The following is a 20,840-nucleotide window of genomic DNA, read 5'->3' as shown; positions in this document are numbered from 1 at the left end:
TTTTCGCTTTTGTTGCCTCGGGTCGTTTGAAACGTCGCTGCTGTAGGAACATGACTTTTTTTTGGTGATATCAAGGCGGCAAAGGACTGGAGGGAGGCGGGCTTTCGAGGGGAGAGGGCAGGTGTACATAATCTAGATGTCCAGAAAAATGCCCCGTTGTCACTCAATTTTGGTGTTTTGGTGTGATGCTAACAAACGAATGGGTTCAGGCTACACAATTTTGGTAGGGTCATTTATTGGTAGTTCTCATTTGTGAGTAAGTCTAGGATTGGCCTATGACTTTTAATTATATACATTTAAGTTACAAACGCTCCATCATGTACGTCGTCATTATCTAATAAGGGCACTTCTTGACCTCAGGAGTGGTATCGGCAGCCTTGAGAGCAACCTCGGTCAATCCAGAGGCAACCTGCTTCATCCACATGTGGTACTGCTTCTGATCAGGGTAGAACGGGCATGCGGCCGAACCACTCTCCTCGCCAAACTCAATGGTGTAGCTCTGAAGCTTGCTCTTACCACAGGCCTTACCGTAGTATCGAGCAAGGGCGTAGTCAGTGCTGGCGCCGGAGGTAGGGTACAATCCAACGGCCTCTTGGACGGTGTACTTTGAGGTTCCGGCGTTCTCCATAACCTTCTTCATGCGGTTGCCCAGCTTGAGCTGGCCGTCAAGGTCACTCTTGGTAATGTACTCCTTGTACTTTGTCTTGGGTGTCTCAGCAGCGCCGAGGACACCGCGACGGCCGTCGTACTTCTTGTTGGCGAAGCTCTCGGCCTTGTTGGTGGTCTGCGCGTCGTCGTCACCCCAAGCGTACAGCATGTAACCGCCGAAGGAGTGAAGATCGACGAACCAGCTCAGACTCTTGAACTTGTCCATGGTCCAGACGACGTTCTTGGTCTCGGGCTCAGAGTTGGGCCCGGTGCCGTGGAAGACCTCGCTCGTGGGGTCCTCTGAGGCAACGGAGCTCAAGTCGATGGAGTCGCTGAAAGCCTTCTTGTAGTTGAACAAGAAGTCGTAGTTGCGGTTGATGTCGATACCCACCGCATCAGGGTTACCCTTTGAGCTCTTGGGGTTGCGGTTCTTGCGCCAGCACGAGTTGGTCTTTTGGTCGTGCTTGACACCGTCGGGGTTGATGTTGGGCAGGATGACAATGCCTCCGTCAAGAGCCTTGCGGACTTCGGCGGCAGTGTATGTAGTCTTGCCATACTTGAGCCCCTTGCCCGCCTTACGAGCGTGCAGGAGATCGGAAAGCCAGTAGACGACATTGTCAGGACCGCCGCGCTCGCGAGCGTGTGCACCACTGATGATGAAGAACTTGGGGTTCTTTCCAATCTTGGCGCCCACGGTCTTGAAACCCTCGTAGGTCTTGTGGGGAGGATGGATGAGCTCGACCTCCTTGAACTGCTTGGCCAGACCCTCGAGCGCAGAGTTGACCTCGGTGGGGGTCAGGATGGACTTGAGGTTGCGGTCCGAGGTGGACAGGCCCTTGGGAACGACCTTGCCCTTGTTGAAGCGATCGCCTGTGCCGATGGGGAAGTCTGGCTCAGGACGGGCTTGTCGGGCTGACAGGCCGTAGCTGCGCTCCGAGTGAGGGACTGAGTCGGAGGGGAGGAGGCATGCCGAAGCAGAGAGGGCGTAAGCAACGAGAGCGAGCTTCATGATGGACAGACAAGCGAGTGGACAAGAGGGATGGATAGGGGGAGGATGAAGTGAGAGAATCCGGGGGAGATGAGTCTATATTTAAGCTTATGCGTTGCAGTCTATGTACTGGCAATGCATGCTCCAGCGCATGGCATGTCGTGTATGTATGTACGACGCAAACCAATAACAACAAACAGCAACGACTTACAAGGCACACGTCAGTTGCCGGCGGATGTCTGGAATGGGATGATTAACATCTCCTTCCTATCTCAGCCACCCGCTCCGTCAAGAAACAAAGTTCCCATGGATAATTGAGCCTTGCACTAGACGGGATTAAAAAAGAGTCCAAGCTCGATGGCAGTTTCCCGTAAGTTGAAAAGGGCTCGGCGTAGACTGAAACCGGTAGGTGAAGCGATAGATAAAGCATTGAGCAGGGGTTAAAGATAGTGATTGGATAGCAGCGAGGGACGTTTGGAAAGCTTGGCGGGAGGGGCGAGCAATAAGTGAGGAGATAGATCGTCCATGTTTGTATATGATTATCTTTATTTTGACATGATATAGTGAGTAAAGTGAGCAGGGGTTGAGGGAAAGGGATGAAGGTATTGCCGGCCGGTAGTTGGTGTCCATTGGGGGAATTGTAAAGTTTAGTTTGGCCAACAGGTACCTGTTATTCTATGGTTTTGGCGGTGTTTAGGGTAAGATGATGAGAAATGTGATGGATGAGCATGACATTGGCTGTGTTGCATTACTGCTTACCCATGTTGCTAAATTGGTAACTGAGTATCAATGCATATTCAGCTCATGTACAATTATCATTCACTTCTCAATTGAGTCTTTACCTTGGTAGAAGAGTAACTGATGCTTCATCAACTCAGCCTGTTCATTAACTTCCCCAGACTGCTGCGTCAATCAGAACCAATGAGGACAAGTTGGATTATGCTTACTAGACTGCAACCAGCATCGAAACCATCAATACTCAATTCCATTCTAAACCTAATAAATAAATCTATACTCAACCACGTCTTAATTCTGTTTATAGTGCAATCCTTATATCCGACCTTCTCGGCCTCAACCTAATTGCTGACGTAGGCGATTTCTCCCCAGACACAATCACGTGACCACTCCAAACCGAGCTTAGCTTAGCACAATTTGGCTCCATCGGAAACAGAACCAGTTCAACCCGGGTAGTAACGAGAAATTTATCATCACCTTTTTGAACCTCATCCATCAACCCGACTCCACCGCCGTCGATAGCACCTCAATCGCAACCTCTTTCCGACACACACACATATCCGCAAAAATGTTCCGATCCGCCGTCCTCCGATCCCTCCGCGTCGCCGCCCGACCGGCCGCCGTCCGCTCCTTCGCTGCTCCCCGCGTCGCTTCCGTAGCCGTCCCCAAGATCCAGAGCTTCCAGGCCGTGCGGTTCTACAGCGCCGGAGGTGCGCTCAACAAGGATGAGGTCGAGGGCCGAATTATGAGCTTGTTGCAGGGCTTTGATAAGGTGAGATTTGGGAAAGCAAATAGCAATTGGGGGGAGGGACGGGATATATAGCTTCAAGACGGAAGCTCCATCTATCCCTCTCTTAGCAATTGCCGAATAGTATAGAAGCAAAAGCTAACGTCATTTCCAAGGTCAACGATGTTTCCAACGTATGTCTCGAAAATCGGTCATCATGATTGCTTTGCCTAACGAGTTCAAAAACAGATCAAGTCCTCCGCTCACTTCGCCAACGACCTCGGTCTCGACTCTCTTGACACCGTCGAGGTCGTCATGGCCATCGAGGAGGAATTCAGCATTGAGATCCCCGACAAGGACGCCGACTCCATCCACTCCGGTACATACACATCTGCTCTACTGCATAGCTCTCAATCATAGCGCTAACACACCTTTCTCAGTTAACCAGGCTGTTGAGTACATCCTGAACCAGCCCGACGCCGCCTAAACGGTTTAATCTCCCATATACCACCACCGCCGCCGCCATCTACCTACCTCTTTTTTTTTTCTGTTCTGTTCTCCCTTCGATTCTTGTACAATTATCTCAAACCTCTCCATCCAATCCCAGTAACGCCGAACCCCTCGGAGGGGGAAACACAGAAAAGAAGATATGGAGGGCGACAAGTGGTGGGGGGAAATGGAGATAAAGAGAAACAAAATCCGCCAATATAACGCAATCCAATTCTTCTTTTAATCTCGGCGCACCATAAGAAGGGGCTATTTATATTTCCAAGACGGAGGGAGGCTAAGGAGAATGAGTGAGTGAGAGAAAGAGGGTTACGAATAAAAAGAACCTTTTGGCGACGAGTGTGGTCGGCACAACATGCATACTTGTTCTACCCATGCTTTCGAGATTTGAAGTAGACACAGATGTATCTGACCGACGCTGTTGACGATGTATGAGTAGATGATGCTACTGTGACTTTACCTTGTACTATTGTATAGAAACATCCCTTTTCTCTCCCACATTGACATCACTCATGACATGAGGGCCTTCAAAGTACAGTGCCAACCAAGGCGGCGAACCAGCTATGTTCAATTATGCATTCCTCCATAATCACAAAACTGTAATTTCATGGTTCCCTTGCGCTTTATGTCAGCTATATCTAGCGAAAGTCTTAAGCTTCCCCGTTTGTAATTGTTTTTGTAGATCCGATACCCTTCCCAAAACACCATGCCCAGACAGCCCCCTTCAGATGAGAGTCAAGATCGTACTCTTGTTCTAGAAGAAAACTACGAACTCGAAATGAGATCATACTGTAGTTGACACCCAGAGAATAAAAATCGGGATTCAAATTTGACCCATCCCTCTCGTCCATAAAGGGTTTGTATGTGAGCATTATTGACAGACAAATAAAAAGCCAGTTGAGCTGAAACCGTACCGCCTCCCAAGTGTGATAGCGATGATAAAACAAATAGATGGCAAAAATGTCAAAAAAAACTCCTGGCCGTGTATCCTATATCCTTTTTTGATCTTTGGCCATTAAAATTGCCATGCATACTTTCATTTTTTCTCTTTCCCTGAATGTCAGATGTCGTCCGATAACCAGTCTGTGTGTAAGTGACGTGGTCGGCGATATGCAGTGGCGATATGTAGTCATGTGTCGTAGCGAATGTATGGTGTTGTATCCCACCGAAATGTCATGGCTCATCAACTCATCACCTCTCCCAATTTTGTCTATCACATCAGCTGCCCAACTCCAACGCTCAGCTAATGAAACTGGAAACAGTGATTCAAAGAACACGCTGCCCTTCCGGCATTACAGCCCGAGTCGTTTATCGGCCGCTGACAGGAACACCCTTGGTTCCGTTGGTGCTGGTCTTGCCGGCGACTGCGGCATAGCTGCCCCAGACGTTCATGGCGGCGAGGCCAGATGTGGCCCTCTTGGGTGACTTGACTGCAGAATCGCCGTCGTCTTCCATGCCCTCCATGTGGAACATCTCGTCGTCTTCGTTGATGGGAGTGGTAAATCGACCGTTCATGGAAGAGCTGATGCTACCAGTGGACACATGACGCTCAATGCGCTCACGTTCCTTGCCGATCGGGCTAATGGGACTAATTGCGCTAGCGGTGGTGCCAGCCCGAGCGGTCGAGGGGTGAAGATGAGGGCTGGAGCTGATGGTATTATCGTCAAGGCGACTTCGTTGAAATTGCTGAGAAAGCATAGACATGCTGTCGCTACCCGATCGTAAAGACGATGGACGGTTGAAACCGTTTGTGCCGCCCATCTCTTGCGAAAGAACAGAGTTTCGGAGTGGGCTACCCACGTGGCCAAAAGCAGAGACACCTCGGAGTGATCGAGAGGTTTCTTCCTCCTCCTTTTGCCGCTGAAACATGGGACCCCATCGGCTAGGGCTGGTTCCGATGGGACTGCCGTACTTACTCAGACCGTCACCGTCGCCGTCAGCGCGCATGGAACCACGTCGGGCCTTTTCGACGGGCGTAAGGAGGTCCTGTAGGTTTTCGGGGACGTAGTTCTCGGGGAGGTTATCGTCGTCATCGCCAAAGGCAAAACCAGGCTCCCAGTCTCGGTCAACAGACGTCTTAGGCATGCTGGAACTGAGCATCCGGGGCTTGGTGTAGCGAGACGAGTGCATAGCTCGCCTGCCAAAGTATTCTTCCCCGTTGGCTTGATGAGAGTTAGGAGGGCTTTTATCCACAGGGGCCAAGAGGTGATCCGACGAACCGAAAGCAGAGGTATGTAGCAGTTTGAGAGTCTCAGAAGTACGCGAGTCCTTGGCATTGCTGAGCGAAGGAGTAGGAGATTCGATGCCGAATTGGTTGGGCACAGATGAGGGCCATGGTCCAGCAGGGAAGCGGGCGGCATTCGAGATGCCATTGGAATCGAACGAGGCTGGAAGAGGAGCATCTAGAACGGAGAGACCTTTGTTGTTAACAGGAGAAAGTCCCATACCAAAGCGCAAGGACTCTTCGTCTCGGGGAGAACCGTAATTGGACCCCGTATAGGACATGTCGATGGTGGGAAGGCCATTCTCGAGACTTGGCTGGCGACCGAGAGAGTGAGGGTGTTGGTCTTGTTCATCGTAGGGATAGGCGGAACCGTATGAAGGGACGTCGGCGCGATAGAGCGAGGTGGTGAGGGCGCTGGTGGAGGATTGATTGTTGCTTGCGGAGGTGGGGTTGGAGCGACCGGCGAGAGCGGAGGTGTTGCCTATCGTGACGCCATTCTTTCCGTAGTTAATTCGTCGACCGTCGGGGAGAATATGGATGTTTGCACATTTGGGACCGAACTTGCAGTTTCCCTGTATTTTTAGAGACAATTGTCAGTGCCGTTGACGGATTAAAGCCGTTGCGACGGTGCAGATCGAGAGGGGCTGGGGCTGGTATTGGTCTGGGCCGCATGCGGGCGATCTGGATGGAAATCATGATATGGCGCACTCACCTTTGCAAAGTATTTGCAGACGTTCTCGGCAGCATTGCTCAAGTCATGACTGAAGGGACAGGCATTGCCGGCCTGACAAGCGCCTTGACGAAAGAACTTGCAGGGAACGTGAGAGGTGTCTGTTGAGAAGCAAAAAGTCGTGTCAGTAGGGGACAACGTTTGGCAGGCATGACATGGATGGCGGGGGAGGAGGTCGTGTGCAACAAGAACAAGATAGGTACAAAAGCATAACATCACATCATTATAACGTACTCGGAGGGCTTCGGGGTCCATCGAAGCGGGGAGCAGCACCACCATTACCACCACCACCAGCGGCAGAAGAAGCAGAAGATGGAGGAGGGTTTGGCTGTGAGCCGCCGTTGGCAACGTTGAGGCTACCGCTCCTTGCGTGGCGGTATTCAGGCATGGCAGCGGTAGGCTTTTTGGGTAGTATTGTAAGGTTAGGTTTGGGCGAAGCAGAGCAAAGCAGAGCAGAGCAGAGCAAAGCGAAAGCGAAGCAATTCGCAAGGCAAAGTCGGGGAGCGGGCCGAAGTTGTGGAGGAAAGATGAGTAGTTTAGTGGAGGAAAAAGAAGCAAAAAGGTAATAAAGTCAAGTCAAGTCAGGACAGGTCAGAGCCAAGCCCAAATACTGGTCCAAGGAAGCCGAGACGAGAAAGACTAAGTTGCGTGAAGCCCAGCGACGGAAGTGGGCGGCAAAGGAGGGCCCGTAGTGGGCGATGGGTGAAAGCGGGCGAGAGCGGCCGAAGTGGGCGTTTGTTGCAGTTTAGTTTAGTTTAAGTTACAGTACCTTACTCGGTGATACGGTACCAGGTACAGTTGGAGTCGAGAGGTCGAGTCGAGAGTCGAGGATGGATCGAGTCCAGATGCGAACAAACGAACAAGTGAACAAAAACGATGAGAGACAAGGTGCAAGGTGTGTGGGGGGGCGTTTTTTTGTCTTGTCTCGTCTCGTCTTGTCTTGCTGTTATTATTACCCTTGGCTAATAATCAATGGTACCTTTTGGTCTGTTACCAACAGGATGGACTGGACTGTCTTGTCTGAGAGCAACGAATGACGGATATGGAGGGGTTGTTAATAGACCGCCGTCCCAAAAAGTGACTTGTTCCGTGGGTACAAAATGTATGCACCGGCCAGGTACCTGTCGGGGTAAATGTCGCCGTGCCTGATGAGATGGTGCAACCGGCGACGGCGGCGACGATATGCTTTTAAAATTCCACTACCGGTCAGGGGGTCGCCGCGATTTCTTCCAGATTACGCGGTCCGAGAAATGGTGGCGGAAATAAAGATGAATTATGGTTCTGGTGTGAAAAAGAGGTAAACTTTGAATGAGGAGAAGCTGTTGGTACGCCTATCAATGTTTGGCCTGTCTGTTGATGGATCGTAGACTGATTGAATGACAATGCAGACAGATCTCATTCAAATCAAGTTACCCCGTAATTTCCTCTTTGGCAAAGTACTTGGTGGTAGGCAGATGCTTGCATCGAATAGCGACCAGCTTGGATGATGATCCCCAAAAGACGTTGTATGGGTACAGTGCAGTGTGGTATCTGTATGTAAGCCAAGCCAAGCCTTGCCAGCACAGCGCTTTTTTTTCAGTCTTCCAGATGATGGTCAGTCAGTGCTGATATGAGAAAATAGTCGAGTCGGCGATTTATCACAGGACGATAACAAGGTGGCGGATATCCCGGGATACTGTTTTTGGTCCCCAAGTCAGACGTGCTGTGTAAGAAGAGTGCTGGCGATATTGGTGATCCTGGTGATATCTCAGGTGACTGATATTAATCACACACAACACAACAAACGTCGTAGATAAATTAATAATGTAGGATGTAGGAAATCAAAAGAAGGACGGAAAGACCATCATACGCAACAAATAAAAGTAAACCTCTCAGGTGGGCAAGGCATGCCTTTTTAATGCAGCCCGCCAAACCCATGCTTACCTACACAGGACCTGTCTTGTGGCTACCTACACGTTGGTCATGGTAGTCCTCCCTGGGCCCTAGGCAGAAGATTCCTTTCAACGTGACTGATTCACGTACCCGAACGACACCTCGACCTCGACCTCTCTGGTGTGTCTATCGCCTCGGCGGCCCACACGGCTGCCCGGGCTGGGCGTAAACTGTAGAACATCTAAGATATCCGACCCATGTACGCAGCGGGAATGGCTGAGGGTGGGATACCCAGGACACTGAACCCGTGAATTTTTTTTTTCCTCAACTCTACAGCACGAATCTGAAACATCACAGCCCCCCCTCGTCGTCTTCATGTTAACCCAGTTTACGTTGACTTGAACACCCCTCAGAGACGGAACGACGCGAACCGGACGTCTAGGCATGGCCCTAGACCAACTAACTTGTTCACCTCAATCCATGAACCTGGAATTATCGCCCACCTTTGGGCTGTATGTTGGAGAAATATATAGATTAAACTTTGAGATTATTTAATATTCCCCAGATGTGGCTGGCTTTACTATATCTTGGCCACCCCCATTACTGCGAGGCCTCGTCCTAAAAGAGACATCTGGATGACAAGCGAATGAAGAATCAGGCCATCTCGGGGTCACACATGCAGTCGTAGGTTGCTGAATAACTTGTTACAATGCATAATTTCATCCCGTTTTGGGTTGCATTGGCGCATGTAGGGAGCATGATGTCTGTATCATAGATCTCATCTGCATCTTGTTGATAGTAGAGAATCCTAGCCGTATAAGTGAGACCCTTTGGATCACATCTCAAGGACATGATATCGGCTAGATAATTCCCAATCAAAAGCCAAGGAGCTAGCACCAGGTCGATAACACGCAATGAATTGTAGGTGACAATGCTGCAAGTTCATGTCGGTCGACTACCATCGCCACTGGCATGTAGCAACGACACTCATCACACCCTCTCAACAGATGGCTATTTCACAATACCGACATGACCGTAAATGCCCATTCTTGGCGTATACAAACATGCTGAATACAGAGTTGCCGCTTGTATATCACCAAGAGTTCCTCGGAGATGGAAGGTCGCCACTCGCCGATTTATTGCCCACCCTCCTCCATTCGACAGGACCCCTACAAACGTCCAAGAGCCGGATATCCAGGGCTCCGACCTGTGGTTCCGACTTGTGGTTGCCTCTTTTGTTGGATGGTATTCCGTGAGGATGACGATAGTACCGTTGCTGGTTTTATTTTTGTGCTGCCTCAAACAAATTGTCTCGTTCAAGAGGATATCTATGCATCATCCATTGTTGTTGTTTTACATGCAGAGTGCTATCCATACATGCATGCTGGCTGCAGGCCTGCTGAAAAGGGATATCCCTGTCTGTCTGACATACATACATGATTACAAGCCACCAACCGTTCACCGTCACCTTTACGACCAAGGTAATCGAAGCCTATTCCCAACTCGGCCGACTAGACCCTCGTCCCTCGTGTCCATGTGCGCCCAGGATGGGCATCCCACTCAGTCTGTTGCACGCACCACCAGGCCAGGGTCCTTTCTGTCTCCATCGTCAATCCCTTGGCGTCATTGCTCAGCCAGGACCAAGGGAAGATAGGACGAGTCTCGATTCGGTGAGTGACGCGTTTCGCGCTTGCGCAGCTTGCCGTTGATTGACATGCAGTTGTTTATGTGTGAGGATTTGAAAATGCACTTGAATCCCATCTAGGTCGACCGAGTCCTTGATAAAGCGCTGTGGTGCAACAGTTTCAACGTTCCAACCTCGCACAGATATGGACACAACGCCCAGATTGGTATGACTCGGGAAAGGGAAATATCTCCGCGTTGCGACCGTCGGTGGGATCTTGTCCTTTCTTGTCTAAGTAATTCGGTGTCGGTGTTACCCATTGTTTCCACCGTCACTTGAGAATCACTGACGCCATAGCAAGTCACAACCCCTGTTGTTTAGTGTACAATGCAAGGCAGACAGACTGTGGGATGAAAGGATGACTTTGTTGGCCCAAAGGAGATTCACTCTTTTTTTCTAATGTGGTAGTACAAGCCAACGACAAGAGGTCGGAATAGTCAAAGTAATAGCTTGCAGTAGTTACACCAACTCCAACTACAGCCCAGCCCAGCTCATTTCAGCTGCATGTAGGTATTTCCTGCAGCGCCCGTGCAGCGCATCTAGCAATCCAGTAGGTCACTGATGGCTAGCGCGCTAGCGTTTTCTTAGGCGCAAGGTCGAAAAGGTCCCCTGACAAAATAGAGCATCTACAGGGAGCAAGGCGGGGTTTCTAGGCGGGGGTCCGAGCGCTGATCTCTTGTAGGTGGGTCCAGATCCAGAAATAGCCGGCGCCGTAGAAGTCAGTACTTGCCGCCAGCTTCAAAACTCCATCACCAAATCCATCCGTATCAACAACAGACATAAAGACAATCGTTACTATACAGCGCGGGCACACAATCAAATGTTTCAGTGCGAGTCATCATTATGTGTGGGTATGATCCATCTATCCACAGCGCTTCCGGATAAAGCCGGATACTAGAGTGTCAGTCCGTCATAGTCATTCACTCTTGTCGTTTATCATCACCACTTTTACCACATGACCTCTCATTACCTACCGCTTCGTCCTATCTCAAACCATTCTACCCACCCCTCTTTTTACACTGCGGCGAATATACACACGCACCTTTGTGTCGTTTATTCTCCCCCCGGCTTGTTTCGTTCCATCCCGAGCCTTGTTCCATCTCCACTCCGTTCAAGACATCCTTCGATATCGTCTCCGCTCGGTCTAACTAGACTATAGTCTTCTTGCATACCTGCTGCATGATCCATCTCTCTATCCTTCGTTAGGCTGCGAATGCACATTGCGGGTAGCTTCCGCAGACTAGCATCGTGTCTGAGGATGGATGCCCGGGCCTTCATCACCGCCCAACATACATACTCAGCAGTGGCAGCCAAACCAATTGCGAGCCATCGTTATCCCATCTCATCACGCATCCCTGTTGGCTCAGCTGTCATTGCGCACTGAAATGTGTACATCTTTGCAGGTGTTCGCAGCTTGCATCCACTGCTGCGGTATTTGAGTTTCGGCTTTGGAGGCTGCACCACTCATCTCGACCTTGACTTCGTCTCGGGACCAATCTGTCTACAGATGGATTATTGATCATATCATAGCACCGAGGAAACAACTACGCCACGGCCGGGCGAGATGCCTCTTGGTCAAGTCCTCAGCCTTGGTTGTCTCAGGCGGGTGATCATCAACACCACCACCACAACTGATACCCTCCTCATCACAACGCTTTTCTTGATTCGTCCCCCTGTCGCACCCTTCTTTCACCTCTTCTGTCTCTGTCACCTTGGCGACACTCCCCCTATGGATTATCATGCATCTCGTGTGGTTCAACTGCCGAGAAACACTGACGTTTCAGGAATGCTATTCCGAGTTCAAAGCGTTTTTATAAACGACATTGCACAGAGTTGTGTAAGATTGTTTACGTCCTGTACACTCTTTGTTCTTATAACCAATATATGACACCTGCAGCCTTGGGAAAATGTATTGGCTGCCTCAGCATCAGCCAAAGTTGGATTGGCTGCCGAGTGGCTTGGCCATCCCCAGATCTCGTAGCCTTTTACATCAAGTGGCGGCCTTGTCAAGTGTTCCTACTCCCACAACCCCTCTCTTTCTCTCCGTAAAGTTAAAATAACCTTCACTCTACACATCCCGGTTCTGCGTTGAGTACGCGCAAGACTCAGCTGGTTCACATCCTACCAAAGCGATACAATATGTCAACTTGAAGCTGTTACTTCTCTTCCATAATCCGGACTAAGCGCTCGGCAAAGCCTGACACACCCACCCACTAATGTACACCACCCGTCCCCGTGCTCTGCCTCTCGATCCAAGGCAAGGATAGTCCACCCACCACTCCTACTGAGATCGACTTATTCCTTGAACATGGGGGGCTACTGTATTTTATTATGGACATCCTGTCGTAGTAGTAGCAGCATCTTGAGAAGCCTCATGATCCTTGCCCCACATCATCCGACTCCAACCCCCAGCGCCGTCATCACCTTTATCCAATCTTTTTGCTTGCTTTTGCCCCCAGCATCGCCAAGACCTCTGAATGTTTTGGAAATCCTGTTCAGAGCCATGAGATATCAGCGTATTAGACATCAACCGGTGAAAACCCTCCGGCGTCATCCTGCTTTCGTGCCTCAAGGGTCCAGTCCAGTACAGCCCCCCGTGTTCCTTGCTGTAGAGACCCTGAGGACGATCTCTCTCCTTAACAGCCATTTCCACTAATCTTTGCTTCTTTGGAACAAACAGACCTTTATCCACGTTGCGAACTCCCCAGGGTCCGAGGAAACCGAGATCGTTACGACTATGCTAACGCAACCCATCATGCCCATCTGGCGCTGCTTGTGAATACCGTAGTGGGTTTCAAGGATGCACTATGACACCATTGCTATGGAATCACAACAAAGGCATCCTGCTTGACACCCAAAACACTCGAACGAAGACTTCCAGGGTCTATGTCAACACCAGTCACACGCACCAACCGACTACTAGCACAACGCCCAGAGCCTCGCTTGCTGACAACCTCACAAACAGGATCGCAACCCAGCAATATTGCCCTCGCTACGCTTCAGCCGTAGGCAACACGACAACAGATGACCTCGGTGCATGTCTTGGTCTAGAACCAAGGTTTCGCAAATAGGAGGGCGGCCAGGCTCGACTGTAGCCTCGACGGGCGGCCCTTCGTATCTACATAGTAACAGAGAATGGAACGGGCCGTTTGAGTAACAGAGAGGAGTTTCCCTTCAGACGGAGAGGCGGGACGCGTGACGAGCCGCATCTCTTTTCTTGAGTAGTATTCTCTTTCCCCGCTGTGGAGGAGACGTGGACATTTGTGGCAAAGGTTGGGGAATTAGACTAGTTGTAGGCTGTAGGTAGTATCGAAGGTGGTTGAGTCTGTGGCTGGTGATGCCGATCAAGTTGGAGAAGGGGGTGTAACTGCCACCCAACGTATAGAGTGACATGCAAAGGAACCACGAGAAAACAAGAAACGGTGTGCGCATTGCCAAAGTAACGGGAATGTGGCGTCTTCTTTCTTCTAGCTCATGTGCTGAAGAAAAAAAGGGCGGTCTATCGCCAATCGTGAACATGTTTCCCTTTCTCGACAGAGGGGCATGTATGTAGTGTTGTTGATTGTGAAACATAGAGAGAGCAACACTGCATATCCCGCATCGAGAAACGTGTCAAGTTACACTCGGCTAATGGAGAGGATTGCTTCGTGTAGTGGAGTTTAGGGAGATATGTGCCAAGCTACAAGGAGGACCTTTTTTGATACGATACGAGGGTCACGAGAAAGAAAGGGGGAAACATGATCTCGATTAGATGTCACCAGTGCATCGATTGGAGAGGTGAAGAGTAACAGGTCAAGGTGAAGGGCAGACGACCTATTGGTGGAAGTAGAACCGAGAAGTGCCATGGAACGTTGTCATGGTTGAATGCACTTTTGTTCGAGATGTTCTAGGTTTGGACGTCTAGATGCATGGCGGGAGGTGGAAGGATAGCAGCTGACTTGTATACAGTTTGTACACTCCTGGCGTGGCTTGAACACTGAAGGTATTCTTGCTTTCTGGAATACTGAGCTGATGGCCTTGTCACTCTTCTATCATAGTAGTATAGAACGGACATGAACATGGACGATAGGCCGACGATAGCAAGCATAGAGTGCTGTGTAAATAAGCAAGATAAGATGATCAATACACGGTGTGTATGAGTCCACTCGACATGATTGGTAGTGAAAGGTCGATTGAGATAGCGTAAAGTCCAGGTCATGATATCGTGATGCTGGTGTCGGGCTTCGAATGGGTAGTCGCCTCTTTCTTCCTCCAACTTAGCAAACCCGCCCATCGCCTAAATCGAGTCATCTTTACCGATGAGCACATGGCTCTCTGATTGTGTAACTTTATCCAATAATTTTGCGGAAATGTTGTGAATGTTCTGGGCTGTGATGAACAGTCGAAGGTTGAGAAGGCCAACTGATTGAACCGTTGTTTTGTTGTTTGTTTGTCGATGGCTACCTAGCCAGGCCAGAACAGCGATTAATAAAAATAATCCCGCTTCATGATAAGCTTTCCGTCATCAGTATCCGACTTCATTCTCAAACAAGGAGAAACATGGATGAGATGAGAAGTATTAAATATCTCGAGTCTCTATCTCGACATATCTTATCGCGATAACAGATAACATGCTTTTATCTTATCTTATCTACTTATCTATTGTATCGCTTCTTCCTAAAGAGGAAATTGACGAAATGAGTCATTCTGGCTCATTCTGCTTTAGGAAAGATGTTCCCCTCCTTGACCCACTTGCCGTCTCATTGACGGGAATTCTTACAGTGTCTTTTTGAGTCCCGATGCACTGGGTTGATCATTATGGTTCATTATTGCTCATTATGAGTGATGGCTGTTTGGAGATATCACGAATGGCTGCATAATGGCAGGCCTAAATCTTTTATAAATACAGCTTGATATCCTTTGATAGCTTACTGGGCTTGGGGGGTTGGAACGTGTGTATAAGATGGTATGAAATGTCGATGGCCTCGTTCGAGTTGTAGTGGATGTTGAGTTGAGTTGTCGAGATGGGTACGCATGAGTTTGACTATGTTTTGTTGTGTTGTCTTGCAGTTCTACGATATGAGAAACATCAAGCTTGAGCGAACTTGGTGTTGATCAAGACAGAACAGACAGAACACAAGACAACACTCACACAAGACACATCACTAGAGACAGAGAGAGAGCTTATTAATTGTCAAAAAATATTTGTAGTCATTTGTAAAGCAATAGGGAAAAAAGCAAACTCGCTAACTCGAAACAATGTATCTAGAAGTCCTTTCAATGCCCCGAATCGCCATAGCATAATAGCAAACACGGTATCAAACTTGGTCTTGTTTCTCTCATTTCTTCGCAAGCATTTCCCTAAGAGTATCGTTCTCTGCCTCCTTCCTCATAAATTTGAGTTTCCAATCATCGCATTCATTCGCCTTGGCAGCCAATGCCTCCTCAAGCTCAGTGATGCGGTCGATGCGCTTCTGGCGGTACTTGCGTGCCGCGAGGGTGTTGCGCTGGCGCTTGAGGGTGACGGCTGAATCCTCTTCTTCGGGAGAGGATTTGCGTTTGCGGGACGACGACGACGATGATGATGATGAAGAGGGGGAAGGGTGTAGAGAAAAGGTGGATGTTCCTGGAATGGCGGATGTTGATGTTGGGGATTTGGTTCTCATCGTTGGTGGGGGATGAGGAGTGCTGAAGGAAGAGCTTGCAGTAGCAGGATGCTCGATGGGTGTGGTAGAGTTGACAGTGAGGAGAGGCTGCTCCTGAGAGAGGAAGCCATCTCCAGCCACATCGAGCGAAGACTGGGTATCCAAAACGTTCAAGTCCGGGATCATGATATTGTCGAATAACCCATCACCGCTAAAGTTCTGAACTTCATTGTCGTTGGTGGCAGCGGTGGTGTTATTATTGTTGGCGATGTTCCCGAAATCCCACGTCGCTTCATCAAACCCGCTGTAATCGGCTGGTAGAAATTCCAAATAGGGAGAATAGTTTTCAAAGAGAAGCAGACCAGGGTCAATGCCGAGATCGCTACTGGGCAACGACGCCGGGGCAGCGAGCAGACTACCAGGACATGGCCGAGTTGCGGCTGCAGGCGGCGGACGATGCACACGCTGCTCCCATTGATTCAAGTTAAGGGGGCGGCGGCCTCCCCTACGTTTGCAGAGAGGCCGTTAGGCTAGAGGGAAAAGGGATGGGGACGAAAAAAACGGAGATGTCCGTTTTTTTGGTTGATGGTGATGAAGAGGAAAAGAAGGAATGCGAGGAGAGGTGAGGTGTTGGGGTTGTTTTATACCTGCCATATTTAGAGTTGATCAGTGTACAGTGTGTTGGATACGGCGCTGTAAACGGGGCTGATTTTGGTCTGTCTGAGACAGCCGCCCTGCCATGGGTCCGAGGCCCCGAGTTGAAAACCTAGGTTAACAGCCTTGCGTTGCATTGAGTTAACGATGTGATAGGATAATCGACATGCAGTTGATGAGAATTGTATGAGTTGTTATGCTGTAGATGTGCATGTCTGACTCGGTGCTGTCTTGCTTAGACCGCCAGTATCAACCTCCAAGTACCTGTTATGGTATCTTGTGCCGCTGTGTACATACCTCGAGTTGTCTCTATCAACCCTGTTGTCAATCATCCATTTGGCTGCGTACGGTGTGAGTCAATGTGGACTTGAATGCGGGATACAAAAGAGGCTGAGATTATCTTCAACCAATACATTGTCACCAAAACATTGGTTACATGTGAAGATGTCGGAGTTTGGTACGGGTCCGTGGGCCCGGCTCTGTGTCACAAAGACAACACAGTAGATACGTAGTAGAAACATACAGTAGTAGACTTGCAAGAAGGGGAAATAAACTGGAAATTGCGAGATAAATCAGGAATTGTAGCCCTACCAAGTCAACATCTCGACAGGGAGGATAGCTTTAAGAAATCTCATCATGGGTCGATATCGGGTACGTGGTTTTGTCTTGGTACTCTCGTTCAAAGTGCTATTATTGCGCTTCTACCTAAGATGTACTATAAGAACGAACCTGATAAATAGGAAAATATCTTTGTTTATTCTTGGGATTATTAGAGAAAAGAGCAATACCCCAGAACTATCATATTGCTTGGTATATTAATCATCCGATCGTTTCTTGGAATCGTCCTACCGGAAATAAACACAGCCTGCGCCCTTTAGCAATCGTCCTTCAAAAGGCTCGCACTTGGCAAGTATAATAAATCGCTTAAACGGCATTTCCGAGCTGTTAAACATGTCATGTTACAGCATCCTTCAAAGTGTCAATGTTGCGCCCTTGTTCGACCTTCCTCTTTGATGGAGTATAAGCTCAAAGGATGAGGCATTAAATAGTACCTGGAGATGATTAAATAAACTTTCAAAGTCGGCCATCATCATCACATATTGACCAAATCAATAACTCACTCATCTCGCTTGCAATATCACCATGTCAAACAACTACCATTTCCGCATCGCTACTGCAGATGAGGCCCCTCACCTCCAAAACCTTATCCATGCAGCGTTCCGCTTCACCGGCGCCAGCATCGAATGGATCGGATCACCAGAACTCGCCGAGACATTCACGATGGACATGGGCGTCATCACCGAAAGAATAAACTCTCCCGAAAACGTCTTTTTCATCTTAAGCGACGAACCCAACGGTCCCGCGATAGGCTGCGTCAACGTCTTCAAGAAGGGCCCCGACTACGGCCGCATAGCCCTACTTGCAGTTGATCCGACCATACAGCGCAGCGGACTGGGCAAGATTGTCATGAACAAGGCAGAGAGACATCTCAAGGAGGAGTTTGGTGTCAAGAGGATTGGGTTAAATGCGCTGCAGACGAGGAAGGGTCTTATTGCGTGGTATGAGAGGCAGGGGTTTGTCAAGACGGGAGATGTGACGAGGATTCCTATTAAGGGATCTGATGATGAGATTGTGCTTATTGAGTTTGAGAAGACTGTTTGAGGTGAATGCTTGATGGGCTGGGGATGATAGACACTGATGGATGAAGACGTGGTAGATATGAGAGTGGTTGTATGTCACATAAAGACTGTCGAGTTTACTCAGATATGATGTTCACAAACCCCATCGCCAAATATGACCAGTATCGAGAATATCGTGTAAGTGAATTGTCCAAACTCACAATCAAGACAAGATAGAAGACCAGTACAATCATATCCACACGGCCGCGCAAGCACGAAGATCTGAAAAAAAAAATATCAGAGCCTAACCAAAGAGTCAATCCCAAAAGGGTTCTCTTTGAAGATCTGGGTAACATCGCCCATGCTCCACCACTGAGGCTCAGCAGAGGTTATACCTCTCAACAAATCGATTCATGCACCCGATGATGATCATAGAAAATTCCTTTTCTAAATCACGGTCTCTTTTTCTAGCAGCCGAGCCACCATTATGTCTTCCATCATTGTTTCTATCCTGTTGATGACATTACGCCTCACTTCATCGCGGTGCCATTAATAGATCCAAGCTTAACTGGATTATGCTCAGCCTTCAATTAGCATTAATTACCTGCCATCTAACGGTCTTGGCAGAGACCCGTATGGATACACTTTGTGATATCTCAACGCCTGTCAGGTCTACTTCCTAGATGCCGTGTCATCACACACGTACAACCAGGCCACGAATAGCTTCAGGACACAAATTGCCAAGAAGGTTTGCGTATCTTCATTACGCAGCTCATTGTTTACTGCGGTGAAACGCCCAGAATTCTACGTTTGTCGTTCTCGTCAAACGAGACAGGTCACCACGGCCACGTTGATCGAGGATCAAACACGATAGGGCTCAAACACGGCAATCGCCAAGACAGTAGCGAATAAAATAAATAGAGATTGATAGGAAATACGCGTGGCTAACGAGGCTGGTGTTGCTTGGCAGCTGAGATCGATGCGTGTCGACAACTTGAGACGAATCATATCACAACAGGGCATCAATTAAATGGATTCTCCAAAGAAGGAAAGACCTCACGCGACCAAAAAAATAAGAGTAACAGACAAAGAATTTCCCCAGGCTGCCCAGAGCCAGAGACCGGGGAAGTGTTGCGTGGCCTGAACAAGCCACTGACGATCGTTTTGTTAGTGAGGGACGATCTTTTCATGCAAGAAACCTTCTCGGACTTCTTTTTTGTTACGATCTGTTTTCGCGGAGATGAAGTCTCGGAGAATAACTGCCGAAGGAATAATTATGTCATTGGGGCCTTGATCTGATTCATGTCGGGTCGGGATATGTAGGAGCGAGTAGGGGAGACTAGAGAGTCTGTTGAATGGGGCAAGGTGGTGTTACAAGGGTAGCTAGATAATAAGCTTAGACAGGTAGTTGACAGAACTGACCTGCTTTCAGCTCGGAGGGAAAATATAAGCATAAAACAGCCAAGGTGTGTTTAATTTGATGCTTAGTTTTACAACGTTGAAACAAGCTCACTAAGAGAAGCATTGGCATTACATAACTACACGGTGACATTGGCATCGCATCGGCATTGACTATTCCTCGTGTTCCCCATACGTCACTAGTAATTAAATATTAACCCCAGACCTGAACAAAGTTGTCCGCCCCTGTTTAGTGGAGAGAGAAGGACAAAAAGCCCAACCCGTCATGACGCTGTTGCCAAGACCAAGACTGCAGGAGACCAGTTACCGCGTCGCATATGAGTCGTGGCAGACGATCAATTGGTTGGAGAAGGGCTTGGCAAGTATTACGAGTGCCGTGGCTTGGAGCAAATAGACAAGGATGAGTGAGTTACTGCTGAGGCTTTCGGCTGTTGGGATGTGCAGAGCAAAGCAAAGCAAGGACTGTGATGCCAAGAAGAGAGACGAAAAGGTTATTAGGATTGGGCATGAAACAAGAGAGAGACTTTTCAGGGTTGTGTATAAATACATGTCTTGGGTCGTTCTTTGTTGTTTTCATCATCATCATCATCTCAGTTCAGCTTCATCAACCAACTCCAACTACTCACTACCTATACAACCTAGTCAAGTACTACATCAATTCATTCACAACACCTTCAAAATGTACACTTCAACCATCGCCCTCGCTATTGCTCCCCTCCTTCTCCTCGCCCGCGCAGATGTCAGTCTTGACCGCGACGACATCCCCCGCGCTTGCGACGCCATCTGCAACCCCATCGTCGACCTGACCCGGGCTTGTGACACCGATCTCCGAGGAGACCGTGACCGCGAAGAGGACCGTCTCGAGGCTCAATGTGTCTGCACCAACGATTCCTTCAACGTCGCTCGCGTCGCTGCTCTTTGCGCCGGCTGCATTCACCAGAATGCGCCTCGCGACAACGATGATGACGATGATGATGACCGTCGCGATGACACCAAGGGTAAGTAACTTTTATCAACTGATGAGATCTCAAGCTAATTAGATACAGATATTGATGATATCCTCTACACTTGCGGCTTCTCTTCTACCACTTACGTCGCTTCTGCCGCTTCAGCTGCTGTCTCTGGCGTCAGTGTCGATGCCACCCGTCCTACCGACGCTTCTCAATTGACCACTACCATCATTGCTGGTGCTACCGGAACCCGAGGCAGCAGTGACCCTTCCAACACTGGCAGCAGCGGCGGTAACGGCGGTAGCGGAAACAGCAACAACAACAACAACGATGCTTCTGCTACCAACAGCGCTGCTAGCCCTGATGAGACCAACGCTGCCGCTGCCATGGCCCCTGTTGCATTCGTCGGTGCTGCTGTTGGCGCTGCCATGCTCCTTGTCTAAGGGTTTTGCTGGGATA

At 49.1% G+C, this 20,840-nt stretch overlaps 6 protein-coding genes across 6 annotated transcripts, besides 3 other annotated features; 3 read left to right on the top strand and 3 right to left on the bottom strand.

Annotated features, from left to right (window-relative positions):
• Positions 1–334: 334 nt before the first annotated feature.
• Positions 335–1,657, bottom strand: FPSE_10014 (uncharacterized protein; the record flags this gene model as incomplete). Its single annotated transcript, XM_009263131.1, has 1 exon — positions 335–1,657. The coding sequence occupies one exon, from the start codon at positions 1,655–1,657 to the stop codon at positions 335–337; it is 1,323 nt and encodes a 440-aa protein (XP_009261406.1).
• Positions 1,658–2,939: 1,282 nt separating this feature from the next.
• On the top strand, positions 2,940–3,585 carry FPSE_10013 (uncharacterized protein; the record flags this gene model as incomplete). The annotated part of the gene is made up of 4 exons (XM_009263130.1): positions 2,940–3,143; positions 3,275–3,292; positions 3,348–3,477; positions 3,539–3,585. The coding sequence occupies 4 exons, from the start codon at positions 2,940–2,942 to the stop codon at positions 3,583–3,585; spliced, it is 399 nt and encodes a 132-aa protein (XP_009261405.1).
• A 1,328-nt stretch (positions 3,586–4,913) lies between these two features.
• Positions 4,914–6,947, bottom strand: FPSE_10012 (uncharacterized protein; the record flags this gene model as incomplete). Its single annotated transcript, XM_009263129.1, has 3 exons — positions 4,914–6,401; positions 6,542–6,660; positions 6,794–6,947. 3 exons carry the CDS (start codon positions 6,945–6,947, stop codon positions 4,914–4,916), a joined length of 1,761 nt encoding a protein of 586 aa, XP_009261404.1.
• A 44-nt stretch (positions 6,948–6,991) lies between these two features.
• Positions 6,992–7,041: a microsatellite.
• A 433-nt stretch (positions 7,042–7,474) lies between these two features.
• Positions 7,475–7,502: a microsatellite.
• A 7,931-nt stretch (positions 7,503–15,433) lies between these two features.
• Positions 15,434–16,214, bottom strand: FPSE_10011 (uncharacterized protein; the record flags this gene model as incomplete). Its single annotated transcript, XM_009263128.1, has 2 exons — positions 15,434–16,154; positions 16,204–16,214. 2 exons carry the CDS (start codon positions 16,212–16,214, stop codon positions 15,434–15,436), a joined length of 732 nt encoding a protein of 243 aa, XP_009261403.1.
• Positions 16,215–17,536: 1,322 nt separating this feature from the next.
• Positions 17,537–18,055, top strand: FPSE_10010 (uncharacterized protein; the record flags this gene model as incomplete). Its single annotated transcript, XM_009263127.1, has 1 exon — positions 17,537–18,055. One exon carries the CDS (start codon positions 17,537–17,539, stop codon positions 18,053–18,055), a length of 519 nt encoding a protein of 172 aa, XP_009261402.1.
• A 2,055-nt stretch (positions 18,056–20,110) lies between these two features.
• Positions 20,111–20,824, top strand: FPSE_10009 (uncharacterized protein; the record flags this gene model as incomplete). Its single annotated transcript, XM_009263126.1, has 2 exons — positions 20,111–20,429; positions 20,478–20,824. 2 exons carry the CDS (start codon positions 20,111–20,113, stop codon positions 20,822–20,824), a joined length of 666 nt encoding a protein of 221 aa, XP_009261401.1.
• Positions 20,653–20,710: a microsatellite.
• Positions 20,825–20,840: the final 16 nt, after the last annotated feature.

This window comes from Fusarium pseudograminearum, chromosome 4 (genome assembly GCF_000303195.2).
Source record: "Fusarium pseudograminearum CS3096 chromosome 4, whole genome shotgun sequence".
NCBI classification, from domain to species: domain Eukaryota; kingdom Fungi; phylum Ascomycota; class Sordariomycetes; order Hypocreales; family Nectriaceae; genus Fusarium; species Fusarium pseudograminearum.
Note: the sequence above shows the minus strand (reverse complement) of the source record. Positions and strands in the feature narration are given on the sequence as shown.